Raw genomic sequence first — 13,980 nt, 5'->3', positions numbered from 1 at the left:
GGGCCCTGTACGACTAGCTCCCGTCTGCCCTGCCCTTTCAAGATTCTCTGACAGCTGAGTGTGGCCTCCCTCCGACTCTCTGCTGGTGCTCCTGCTTCACCCCAGAACGCCCCTTCTGCACTCTTACTTACCTGTCAGGCCCTGCTCAGAAGACCCTGATCGAATGGTGCTGGTCAGTAGCTCTCCCTGAAGGCAGAGTTCATGGCACCCTTGTCTCAGCTTCTGACACAGCCCAAGACCCACGTCCCGTCCTGGTACCTGCCATGCTGTGCCTGCCTGGGTGTCTCCTTATCTGTCTGCCCTGTCCTCCTCTGTGAGCTTCTCCAGGGCAAGGCCAGGTCCTATTCATCAGCACAGCGGCAATACTGGCTAGTCCATGCATAGGAAAAAGTAAATGTCTTAGAAAGTCTAAAGGCACTATCCAACCATAGACTCTTCAGATCAATCCTTTTCTCCTTGGATAGCTATATTTAGTAACTCTTAACATGTCTTAACATCACTGAACAAAATTGAATTGTTTTCCATGTGTGATGTCCAGGAATTTAGAATAGGAGTCAACAACACTCCTGCCTTTAGGTGGGTTCTCACTGATGTGACAGTTGGGATTGGCCTGAGCAGCTACTGGACCTTAGTGCACTGTGCATTCCCCTGTCGAACTTGGATTTTCTTCTGTCAGGGCTCCTAACATGCTTGCACTGGAACCCTGGAAAGCAGGCAGTTAGACTGCTTCCAAGAGCTCTCCAGAAAACTGAGATCACAGATCCTTCCTCTAACCTTGTATATAAATGCCAGTCAAACCCATTTACTTCTCTATAAAATCAGAATAAATAAAAGAAAGACCTCACTTTCAAATTGACATGTGCAGTGTTCCCCTATCCTGTTTCTTTGGGTTTGCACTTGGCACCTGCTTTAGTGTGGTGGCCCGGGCAGTGTGTGGGGAGCCATTAGGTCTTGTGGTGCCTCTTGAGCCCCTCTAGCCGGCCTCCCCCTTCCTCTGAACTCCCTGCCCTCCAGCTGGGGGGGGGGGCATGATTCATGGAGGCAGATCTCCAGCCACCCCGGAAGCTCCTGCCCCTGTGCCCTCCCTCAGCCTCCCTGGCTGCTGCCCCCGTCCCTGTGCACACAGGTGGGGGTGCCTAGATACTCTGGCATAACAGCTTCCGACTTCAGTTGAAGCTCTGCCCTCAGTTTCACATAATTTCTCCTTGAACTTCTGGGCTGTAACTAAACTCTGCATTTCATTTCTGACTTCTCTGACCAGCCGGGATACCTCATGCTTTGCAGGTCTCAGTTTCTCGACCCATAAAATGGGAAGGAGTATTAAACTAAATTTAAGGCGTGAACTTTTTTTTCTCTTTTTAAGAAATAGGAGAGTCCCTTTCATTTAAAAAAGAAAGGAAAGGTGGAGGGAACGATGGAAAGGGAAGAAAGGAGGGAGGGAGGGAGTGAAGGAAAGAAGAAAAGAAGAGGAAAGGAAGGAAGGAGGAAGCTAGGGAAGGAGAAGGGAAGTCCTAAGAAAGTCCAAAGTGTAGGGACACTTGGGTAGCTCAGTCCGTTAAGGGTCGGCACTTAGCTCAGGTTATGATCTCACAGTCATGGGATCAGCAGGGGGCCTGCTTCTCTCCTTCTCCCTCTCCCCCCTGCTGGTGTGTACCCATGTTCTCTCTCTCTCTCTCTCTCTCTCTCTCTCATAAATAAATAAAATCTTAAAAAAAAAAAAAGAAAGTTCAAAATGTAAACAGGAGGAAGTGGAGCTAGTCCTCCTGAGGTAAGAATAAGGAGGCCAGGGGCGCCTGGGTGGCTCAGTGGGTTAAGCCGCTGCCTTCGGCTCAGGTCATGATCTCGGGGTCCTGGGATCGAGTCCCGCATCGGGCTCTCTGCTCAGCGGGGAGCCTGCTTCCTCCTCCTCCTCTCTCTACCTGCCTCTCTGCCTACTTGTAATCTCTCTCTGTCAAATAAATAAATAAAATCTTTAAAAAAAAAAAAAAAAGAGTAAGGAGGCCAGGCCAAGGGAGCCCCAGTGGGCTCCTGTTCCTGGGCTCCCATTCTGCACAGCAGGGTCGCTAGCTCCCTCCTCATCCTGTGTGCTGTGTGGGCAGCCCCTGTTAGAGGGAAGTCATTGGTACAGCTCGACTCCTTTCCTCTTTTTTCTCTCCTTCCTCCACCTTATTTTTTGAGTTCACAGTGAAAAGTTGTGATAATTTACTGGTTTACCATTTCCTTTGAATGGTTAGCATTTAACCAGGTTTCTAAAGGACCCTTTAGCTCATTTTAATTGGAATTTTTAGTCACCAAGGTTGAGCTGAGCCGGAATTGACTCCGCACCCTCTGTAAGGAAAGGGAAGTTTTAGTATAGTATGGTTTAAGAAATCAGCCAGAGGCTTTTCACAGTCATTATTTGGGGGCAGATATGCTGTTGATTATAAGGGAGTACTTCTCTGTCAAAATGGGAACTTTCTGAATTCTTTCCAAATTCTTCTAATTTCCTACTGGCTTCAGAATAATCCATTGGGTGTCAGAATTGGAGGTTAATACATGAAACAAGATTAGCCATTTGGCAACCGTTCGAGCTGGGTGTTGTGTTGTGTACGTGAGAGTCTGTTCTCCAGTTCTTTTCTGCTTTTGTGTATGTTGAAATGTTGCATTTTAGAAAGTTATTGAAGCCGTTCAAACTTTATCGCTCCTCCCCTATCCCATTCAATGCGAATGGTAGGATGAACTGTGTGAATGACATGTTTAGCATTAAAACTCGTCCAGATGTTCATGACCGGCAACACATCAGTGGCGTTTAGATGCTGGAGTGTCTCTGTAATCATTCAGTACCTGAGTGGCAGAATTTAACTTTGTAAATCAATTGTAGGCGTCAGCTTCAGACTCAGGCGGAACTGGTTTTAGAGGAGAACAAGTTGTTGATAGAGCAGCTGGAGATTCAGCAGAGAAAAGTCAAGGACACCCACCAGGAGCGTCTCCAGGAAGGTGAGCTATCTTTCCAGCATCACTGGACACCGGTGCCTCCGCCCCCCATCCTGCTCCTGGTAGGACCCCCTTCAAATTACAAATGGAGGAAATCACATTTCTAGAATGTGTTCCTCTTCACTGAAAGGCAGCTGTTTATGTTACAATATACCCAGTGTTACCCATAATGTATTGATCGCTTTCTCTTAGATTCCACCGCGTCTTTCCATTTATTCTATTATATCTTAGAAAGCGGATGTAGATGACCCCTTTAGAGTCAGCAGAACTGGCTTTGTGGGGATTAGTGCCATGTAAGTGGAAAAGATCATGTGAGGTGACCCTTTGAAACAGCACCAGCAAGGGTACCTGAATATTTGTTATGTGAGTGAATGAGTAGAATGAATTCTCTCTCCAAACAGTTTCTTTGTGCTCCTGCCCTTCCTGGTTCAGAGCTGTGGGTGCTGTGACAGGCTAAGTCTCCTTCCCGTGCCTTTTGTGCGTACCTCCCTGCCCCTGGGAGCCTCAGAGCGCGTGGCCATGGGCTTTGAAGTGGGCCAGATTGAGTCATTGCTTCCACTTTGGTTGAAGCCCAGAGCACAGAAGGTGGTGGCGTTTTCTTGTGCTTTACTGACTTTCCTGGTGAAGAGTAACACTGCACAGGAGGGCAGAATGTAAGTGTCTTGACTGAGCCAGTGTAACCCCTCCTTTCTCTCTTCCCCTCTGCTCCTGATTATGTAACGATGCCCTTAACGCCCTGGGCACTGAAGCCCCCACTGCTGCTGAAGTTACTCCATCTGTTTCCACGAGCCAGCTCCTGTGTAAAAGTGAGAGTGTCTGGGGGCACCTGGGGGGGCTCAGGCGGTTGAGCATCCGACTCTTGGTACCAGCTCAGGTTATGATCTCCCACTTGTGGGATCGAGCTCTGACCATAGCCTGCTTCAGATTCTCTCCCTTCCCTCCCTCCCAATTTTCTCTCTCTCTCAAATAAATAAAATCTTTAAAACGTTTGATAGAAAAATATAAAACCTCAGAGCATCCAACAGGAGCTTAGTTCACAGGACTTCCCCTTAGACTCTATGTGGCACAGACGTATTTGCCTTTACTCTGGCATCATTTGGAGTGGAAGGGAGAGAAAGTTGTCCTCCTGTCTTTGTTTTTAAGACCAGAGATGGCAGATAAAATTAATTTTGTATTTCCCAAGCTTAATTTCTTCAAATGTCACAGATGTGAGCAGGTATGTTGCTGGTTCTGGTTGTGTAGATTGGGCCAACCTTTAGGCCTCTGTAATTTGATCCAGTCAGCTGCTTGTCCTATTTTCCTGTTTCCCAGAAGGAGTTATTCATTTTGACGAACTAAACCTTTTCATAGAGTAGAAAGATTTTTTAAAGTTTAATTTTATTTTTTCAGTGTTCCAAGATTCATTGTTTAGGCACCACACCCAGTGCTCCATGCAATACGTGCCCTCCTTAATACCCACCACCAGGCTTACCCATTCCCCTACTCCCCTCCCCTCCAAACCCCTCAGTTTGTTTCTCAGAGTCCACAGTCTCTCCTGGTTCGTCTCCCCTTCTGATTTACCCCAATTCACTTTTCCTTTCCTTCTCCTAATGTCCTTCATGTTATTCCTTATGCTCCACAAGTAAGTGAATCCATATTATAATTGACTTTCTCTGTTTGACTTACTTCACTCAGCATAATCTCCTCCAGTCCTGTCCATGTTGTTACAAAAGTTGGGTATTCATCCTTTCTGATGGAGGCATAATATTCCATTGTATATATGGACCATATCTTCTTTATCCATTCGTCTGTTGAAGGGCCTCTTAGCTCTTTCCACAGTTTGGTGACTGTGGCCGTTGCTGCTATGAACACTGGGGTACAGATGGCCCTTCTTTTCACTACATCTGTATCTTTGGGGTAAATACCTGTAGTGCAATTGCAGGGTCATAGGGTAGCTCTATTATTAATTTCTTTCTTTTTTTTTTTTTTTTTAATTTATTTGACAGAGATCACAAGTAGGCAGAGAGGCAGGCAGAGAGAGAGAGGAGGAAGCAGGCTCCTCGCTGAGCAGAGAGCCTGATGTGGGGCTCCATCCCAGGACCCTGGGATCATGACCTGAGCTGAAGGCTGAGGCTTTAACCCACTGAGCCACCCAGGCGCCCCTCCATTTTTAATTTCTTGAGGAATCTCCACACTGTTTTTCAAAGTGGCTACACCAACTTGCATTCCCACCAATGGTGAAAGAGGGTTCCCCTTTCTCCACATCCTCTCCAACACATGTTGTTTCCTGTCCTGATAATTTTGGCCATTCCAACTGGTGTAAGGCGGTATCTCAGTGTGGTTTTGATTTGAATTTCCCAGTTGGTTAATGATGATGAACATTTTTTCATGTGTCTGTTAGCCATTTGTATGTCTTCTTTGGAGAAGTGACTGTTCATGTCTTCTGCCCATTTTTTGGTATGATTATCTATTTTTTGGGTGTTGAATTTGAGGAGTTCTTTATAAAGCTTGGATATCAGCTGTTTGTCTGTTGTTAAAGCATAAAACTTTAAATCCTTCTACTCTGTAGTAGCACTTCTAAGTGCTGCTTTCAACAGATGTCTGGGAAGTGTCTTATAATTACATATACGGTGTTGCCCAGGACAAAAATATTTATGATTTACTTTAAAATTAAAGAGAAGAAAAGTCATAAATTCAGTCTGTAGTTGGGTCCTATTTGATGTCCTTAAAGACTTGAAAATCATGCAGTTTTAGGAACAGCATCATGACGATGAATGTCCCTGTGGCTTAAGGCTTTGGTCTTCAGAAAGTCCGTTCCTTGAAGGCTAAAATCCTGTCTCGTTTAATTAGCATCGTGTATTAGCAATGATATCAACATACTGAGCCCCAGTACTAAATTCGATATTTAGTGAATTTTTAATATGGGGAGAGTAATTTCTAAGTATAAGGTTTTTGATATTAATTTATAAATCTCCAAAAGTTTTTTTAAGAGTATTATTTATAAGCTGGTTCTTCTTGGCATTACCTAGTAATCAATAATCACATTTTCTTAAGTTTTCTGTACCATTTCATTTGTTTTTCAGTTTCTAAACTGACTAAACAGCTAATGCTTCTGGAGACTAAAACACAGAACCAAGAAAAAGAACTAACAGAAAACAAGGAAGAGTTGGAAATTTTAAGGACCGAATGCCAGGACTTAAAAACACAATTGGATGGCAAAATTGCTATCAACGTTCATGCTTCAATTGTAAATGAATTAAAAAGGTAAGGCTACAATGTCTGGTGAAGTTTGAGTGCATCATCATGCATGTGGTTTTAGGTGGAGTATAGAGAGATTGCCCATCTCTGTGTTATGTAGCTGCACCAGCACAGGTGTCCAGGACTAAGAATCGTGAACAGTTATTACTGAAGGACACTATGCCTGTCCTTGAGGGCTATGGTCTGCACTTTGTGTATGATTTCTTCTCCTCCTACTCTTCCATCCTTTATTGGCTTTACACCCAAAGGTAATTTTAAAGTGGTAGAACTGGAAACCTGGCTATCCAGTAACAGGGAATGGATTAAATGAAAGGGTACACCCATAAAATGAATTGCAGTGCAGCCATTAAACAGGATGTCACAAAAGAATCTTTTGGGAAGTTTGGGAAATTATTTTTAAGTGAAGAAATTAGATTACAAAAACAGTATGTATAGAATGATCACAATTTTGGGTGCCTGGGTGTCTCAGTGGGTTAAGCCTCTGCCGTCAGCTTAGGACATGGCCCTGGGGTCCTGGGATTGGGTCCCACATCTGGCTCTCTGCTCAGCAGGGAGCCTGCTTCCTCCTCTCTTTCAGCCTGCCTCTCTGCCTACTTGTGGTCTCTCTCTGTCAAATAAATAAATAAAATCTTTTAAAAAATTAAAAAAAAAAAGAATGATCACAATTTTGTTTAAAAAGAAGATTGTATGTGTATATATATGTATTAAGGTAACCAACCATCCCAGTTTGCCTGAGACTGAGGTTTTCGCAGGATGTGGGAATCCCAGTGCTAAAACCGGGAAAATCCAAGACAAACTGGGGATGAGGTGATTATTCGTGTGTGTGTATGTGTTTATGTGTATAGTTACATGTTTGTATAATTACATATATGTATAAATACATATACATGCTTATATGTGCATGGTCACACACACATATACCATAAGTACATAGAAAAAAGACTGGAAGGAGGAGAAAATGCTAACAAGAATTCTCTTTGGCAGGTGAAATTCTGTGTCTATCAGTAGTCAGCATTCTCTAGAAAAACAACTGACATATGTAGGGTACATATATAGATATTTCTAGAGAGAGAGAGTTTAAGGAATTGGCCCACACAATTATAGGGGCTGGCAAATCCGAAGTCCATAGGACAGCCAGCTGGCTGGAAACTTAGGCAGGATTACTATGTTAGTCTTGAGGCAGAATTCCTTCTTTGGGCAACCTCAATTTTGGCCCAGGGAGCCTTCAACTGACTAGATGGGGCCCACCCACACTATCAAGGGTAATGTTTTACTTAAAGTCAGTTGCTTATAGATGTTAATTACATCTACAAAATACCTTCATAGCGGCATCTATCTAATATTTTTCCAGACAAACTGGGCACCATAGCCTAGCCAAGTTGACATGTAAAATTAACCATCAAAATGAGTAATTTAAATTTTCTTTGTGTTTATCGTAAATATTTTACATGTGCTCTATTATAAATATGCATTGCTTTTGTAATGGGGAGGAAATAATTTTTTTAATGGCGAAACTTTCAGCTAAGATGGTTGACGTGGGGGAGTAAGAGTGCATGTGAAGTGCTTAGTTTGGTACTTTAGTAAGTGCTGGGGAGTCCAACTACTGGACCCCAGTGTTTTGACTGTACTGTTATGTGCCATCTGGGCCAGAGCCATCCTTTACGTTTCTATTCCAGGAGAGGAAGGAAATTTTTTTTAAAGTTCTGTTCGTCTTTATGATTTTATTTCCCTCAAACACCCACTCCTATAGCTGATGTTTTTTTGTGCCTATCAAAATCACATTTTCTTTTTTATCTTTTTAAGATTTTATATATTTACTTTAGAGAGAGAGAGCGAGTGAGTAAGCAGGAGAGAGTGGCAGCCGGGGAGGGATAGGAAGAGGGAAAGAATCGCAGGAATCAACACGGGGCTCCAGCTCATGAACCTGAGATGGTGACCTAAGGCGAAACCAAGAGTCAGATGCTCATCTGTCTGAGCCATCCAGGTGCCCCCATAACCATGTATTCAAATGGCCCCCTAAATGTGAGTATCAAAGGTATAAAAACCTTTAAAAGGAAGCCACTAATGGGAAGAGAGTGGAAGACATGGTTGTTGAAAAGACAGACATGTCACCAAATCTCTTGTAAGTAGAAATTAATTGAGGAGTGTTGTGGTAGAGAATGCACTAGAGTAGGGACAGCAAGCCTTCATGTCAGCCTTTGCCGGGAAGCTTTGGGCTCAGAGTTGATGGGTGGGGTGGAGGACAGAGGAGTAAGAGTGGACACGGAGAGTGGTGACCCTGATGGTTCTCTAGTGGAAGGTGCAGTGATTGGTCAGAGCATCGGTAATGTGGGAAGAGGGGTAGGAGTCCATCAGGGATGGGATGTGTGAATTCAGGGAAGTCTATAGAGGCTGCACCAAGACCTGTTAGAAAAACAGACACGACGTCAGCCAAGGGCACCTTGGAGTTGGGCTGAAGGGAGGTGAAGGGCTGCAAGGCTTTAGTGCACCTGCCATCTCGTTGCCTCCATTAGGGGTGCTCCCTTCCCACACTGATCCACTGATAGTAAGAGATGCACCGTGTGTCCGAGAGTAGTCATTCATTAGCCACAAAGCAGCTGTGGAACTGGCTCCTACAGTCGGGGTGAGTCTGAGGAGGACTGGGGGAAGAGTGGTGTCGCAGGCAAAGATAAACATTTTTGTTTATATAGAAAAGGGCTAAATTGAACCTGTGTTCCATGAGCTTCTAGGTTTGCTGCATGTGTGTTGTTTCTCTTTTCCTGGTGCGGGCAGTGCAGATCATAAATATAGACTGGCTTTTCCACTGTCGGGCACACTTGCCTGGGAGGAACTGTGGCCCCAGAAGTGGCAGGAGGTTATCTTCCTAGTGCACTGTCTGGTTGACTTACCGCTGTGCTGGTGATTACACCTGGAGGCTTCAGTTGTTCTTGGCTTTTCCTGCTGCTTACAAAGGTTGAGCCTACCTAGGATGGGTGGTGGGAGAAAAATAAGGAGTCACCCAACTTCTGAAGAAAGTTCAGCACACTTGTTTAGGGAGAGCTGAGGGTTTGGGGTGACTAGTGGTATCTATACAAGGAAAGCCTTCCTTATTCTGGCTTTTGGGGCAGGGGAGGGGCTGTTCTAAAGTGCAGCCGACTATCCACATAACTCCTCTGTGTAGACAGAGCCCTGCTCAGCAGTCAGTGATATGTCTGCTCAGGGAGATGCCAGGGCAGAAAAGCAGTCTCCTTACATAATACACACCAAATGCCAAGTCCTTCATCCTAAAATAAGAACAGACTCCTAGGTGTGAACAAACGACAAGGATCATTGGGTATAATGGGGGAAAATGCAGCAAAATAGGGAGACCTACATAAGCTCAGAAACTCACTTCAAAGAAAACAGATACTGTGGAGAACTGAGAATATAGAGAATAAAATACCATACAAAAGTATAGTCAAGAGCAAGATTAGAAGTGATGACCAGAAGCTAGAGAAGATTCAGCAGAAGAGCTAAAAGACAAATGGGTCAATTCTGCTAGAGCATAAGGAAACAGACGATGGGAATGGAGAGAAGGTAATGGATGGGAGACCTGTCCAGGAAGTCCAGCCTCAGATTGTCAGATTGTCTCAGAAAGGAAGCTTAAAGAAAATGGGAAGGAAGACACGACTGGTTGGAGGGCATTTCCAGGTCTCTGAAGACCTTGACTGCTAGGACCTGCAGACTGCCTGGTGTAGTGAATGAAAAAGACCCACACCTAGATACACCCACATGAAGTATCAAGCCCATCACCTGCAAATAAGTCGTGAGCTGAGCCTCCAGAGGGCTTTATCCTGAGCGTACGGTGAACTTGAAACCAACCAGCCCTCAATCCTCTCTGGAGGAGGGCTCTTTACTCCTAAACGTTTTTCAAGGATAGTGTCCAGGACACAAAGAAAAGCAGACAGACAGTGCCCGGGAACCAGCAGAAGTGGCAAATAGTACTAGAGAGCCCAGATATGAGAGTTATCAGACAAGGCCTATAAAACAATGGTGGCTCTTAGGCTTAAAGAGATAAAAGGCTTCAACATGTCTTCAGGGAACTAATACAGCAGCCTGAATTCAGAGTTCCCTGGATGGGCTTAACTAAACATTGGACGTAGCAGGGGGGCGAGCTGGCGAACTGAAAAATAGGTCAGAAGCAAGGGTCCATAGGATGGGGTGGAACGTTCCACGGTTGCAGGATCAGTAGCTGACAGGAAGCGACAGAGGGATGTATTTCATCAGGAGTAGTTACGGCGGTGGGGAGCCTTCCCCAAGTGAAGACAGTCAGTGGTATGTGAGTTGGGTTAGCCCTGTGAGCACCCTGTGAGCTAAAATTTCCTTCTGGACAAAATGCCTTTTGGGAATGAGGTCAAAATCGGCATATTTTCAAGCCCAAACTGAGTGTCATCACCAGCAGACCTATATTAAAGGCAGTTCTCATCAGGAAGAGGAATGTAATTCAGTGTTGGATGCATGGGAGGCAAGGAAAACTAGAGTAAAAAAGACACAGTAAATATAAATGTAAATGAACATTGATCCCATGAAACAATAATAACATCTTTGGCAATTTTTTTAAAAAAATATTTTATTTATTTATTTGACAGAGAGAGATCACAAGCAGGCAGAGAGGTAGGCAGAGAGAGAGAGAAGGAAGCAGGCTCCCGGCTGAGCAGAGAGCCCGATGCAGGGCTCAATCCCAGGACTCTGGGATCATGACCTGAGCCGAAGGCAGCGGCTTAACCCACTGAGCCACCCAGGCACCCCCATCTTTGGCAATTTAAAAATACATGGAATTCAGTGGCTGGATGCCCCGCTGTCAAAAAACAAACAAACATGGAATTTGGGGGCGCCTGGGTGGCTTATTGGGTTAAAGCGTCTGCCTTCAGTTCAGGTCATGATCTCAGGGCCTTGGGATCAAGCGCCACATCAGGATCTCTGCTCAGTGGGGAGCCTGCTTCCTCCTCTCTTCTCTCTGCCTGGTTCTCTGCATACTTATGTGATCTCTGTCTTTCAAATAAATAAATCTAAAAAAATGTATGGAATTCAAATGCACAATAATAATAGCATATAATCAGGGAAGGGGTCAATGGAGTTGTCTTCTAAAGTCTAAAATCATTCCAGAGAGGAGAAAGGTGTTGATTCACTTTATGGTTTAAAAATACACATGATGAAATTTGTGGGAAGAAAATGTCTGTAACTTTTAAACTAGTATAGTGAAAAAATGATTTTTTAAAAAAATATGAATGAGGGCAAGAAAAGATAGGACAAGTGGTAAAATCGCAAATGCAAAATGGAAAGATTTAAAAGCAAATATATTAATAAATAAAATCTAAAAAAAAGGGGGGGGCGCCTGGGTGGCTTAGTGGGTTAAGCCACTGCCTTCGGCTCTGGTCATGATCTCGGGGTCCTGGGATCGAGCCCCACATCGGGCTCTCTGCTCAGTGGGGAGCCTGCTTCCCTCTCTCTCTCTCTCTCTCTCTGCCTGCCTCTCTGCCTACTTGTGATCTCTACCTGTCAAATAAATAAATAAATAAATAAAATCTAACAAAAAAAAAAATAAAAGCAAATATATCGGGAGTAAGTAACACTAAAGAGGCTAGACATTAAACTAGCGTACATGAAGCAGAGCCCTGGGGTGTTGGTGAGCCCCAGTAAGGCCACGTGGGAAAGTGAGATAGAGAAGTTGGTAACCCACAGGCACCCAGAGGGGCCACATGGCGATGTGAGGGCAGGGTGTCTGGGGCACATGAGGGTCAAGGGAGCTGGGTTTTAACAAGCTTCAGGGGCTCTTACTCCTGGGGCACCTTGGAGGTGGGGAAGAATGCTCATCGCATGCAGGAGTCCTACCAGGAATTTACGTTTACTGGTGATCTTCTGGGTTGTGACCGCACTACTGTGTGCCGGGGAGGCTCTCGTCAGCTCAAGGCCTTATGCAGGCCACACCCAGTGGGTTCCGAGGCGGAGTACAGTGGAGTGTGTAGCTCAGCTTTCCACAGCAAGTCTGTGTTGCCTTTCAACTGTGCATCTCCGTCAGAAAGACAGGCAGGTCCAAGGTGAAAGGGCAGAATGAGCCATAACACTCAAGTACAAACCAAAAGAGAGGTGGTAACGTTCCGTCAGTATCTGGCAAGACAAATGACAAGAACAGGCTCAATCTACCAAGTAGATGTTTAAATGTGTGTGCACCGGAAATAAGTTCCTATTGATACATTTGAAAATTCAGGCGAAATAGTGACATTCCTGGAAAAACATAACTTCCCAAAACTGTTTCAAAAGGAATACCTGAATATTCCTTTTTTTTTTTAAAGATTTATTTATTTATTTATTTGAGAGAGATAATGAGAAAAAGAGAGCATGAGAGGGAAGAGGGTCAGAGGGAGAAGCAGACTATCCAGTGAGCGGGGAGCCCGAGGTGGATCTTGATGCTGGGACTCCAGGAGCATGACCTGAGCTGAAGGCAGTTGTTTAACCAACCGAGCCACCCAGACATCCCTGAATATTCCTTTAATCATCAAAGAAATAGAATCCAAAGACCATTTCTTAAGAAAACTATAAGCCTAGAGACCTCCACCAGATTGTTCTAAAAATACTCAAGGAGGAAGTCATTCCAGTCTTACATAAACCCTTCTGAAGAACAGGAGTTAATGGCCACCTAACTCATTTTATGAGATCGATGTCACCTTGATATCAAAACCCAACAAATATAAGAAAGGAAAATTACTTTTTATTTTCACCCATGAATCTAGATGTAAAAAAATTTTTTTAAAGATTCTTATTTATTTGAGAAAACAGAACACAAGCCAGGGAGAGAGGCAGAGGGAGAAGCAGACTCCATGCTGAGTAGGGAGCCTACCAGGGGGCTCAATCCGAAGACCCCAGGATCATGACCTGAACTGAGGGCAGATGCTTAACTGACCAAGCTACTCCAGGGCCCCTAGATGTAAAAACTCTTATTAAAAGTATTTACCCCCAAAAGTTCTGTTTCTTCACCTATATGGCAATAATATGAGGGTTTGTTATAATTATGTATTAAAATATGCATTTGTCTTTCAAATACTTTTCTATATGTGTATTTATCTTTTACATACTTCTCTATATGTGTATATGTGTATTTCACAATTTAAAACATTTTAAATCCTGGCTTTTTACCAGAAGAATTAAAATCACAAGTGATCAGTAGAGGTTTCCTCTAGGGAACCTGAGGGGAAAATGTTTTATATAAAAAAATTTTTTTTAAGTAACTGTTTTAGGGCTTCAGACTGGCTCAGTCAGTGAAGCATATGACTCTGGATCTCAGGGTTGTGTGTTTGAGCCCCATGTTGGGCGTAGAGATGATTTAAAAAATAAATATCTTTAATAAAAATAACTAAGCAAGCAACTATTTCTCCCACCAGCTATTAACTGTCAGCTTTTTTTTTTTTTTTAACAAATTGCTTTTACCTCTTTGTTTTGCTTAAGAAATATATTCTTAGAAATACACCTGAAGTGCTTTGTAACCACTCTCCTTAGTCCATTATTTATCCCTGGCTTTCTAAAAGGAATCACTACCATAAACTTGGAATTACATTTCCAGTCTGTTTTTTATTCTTACATATGTTTCCATAAATGACCCATGGCATTTTTTTGGTGTGTCGTATGAATTTTATATGAATGTTTATATGAATGAATTCATGCTTTAGTATATTGACCTTTACACTCAATTTTCCAAACATCTATCTATGTTGAAATAGCTATTAGAGCTGATTCTTTTACCTTCTGCCTGGTGGT

The 13,980-nt window shown here is 43.6% G+C and overlaps 1 protein-coding gene across 2 annotated transcripts in view; it reads left to right on the top strand.

Moving 5' to 3' along the window:
* Positions 1-13,980, top strand: part of CEP89 (centrosomal protein 89) — a 68,588-nt gene that overhangs the window by 35,145 nt on the left and 19,463 nt on the right. For both annotated transcript variants that reach the window (XM_044256262.1, XM_044256261.1), the window contains exons 13-14: positions 2,861-2,976; positions 6,036-6,216. In XM_044256262.1, the coding sequence (XP_044112197.1) occupies positions 2,861-2,976; positions 6,036-6,216 (297 nt within the window). The remainder of the gene's footprint in view (positions 1-2,860; positions 2,977-6,035; positions 6,217-13,980) is intronic.

Source organism: Neovison vison, chromosome 7 (assembly GCF_020171115.1).
Source record: "Neovison vison isolate M4711 chromosome 7, ASM_NN_V1, whole genome shotgun sequence".
In the NCBI taxonomy this organism is placed as follows: domain Eukaryota; kingdom Metazoa; phylum Chordata; class Mammalia; order Carnivora; family Mustelidae; genus Neogale; species Neogale vison.
Note: the sequence above shows the minus strand (reverse complement) of the source record. Positions and strands in the feature narration are given on the sequence as shown.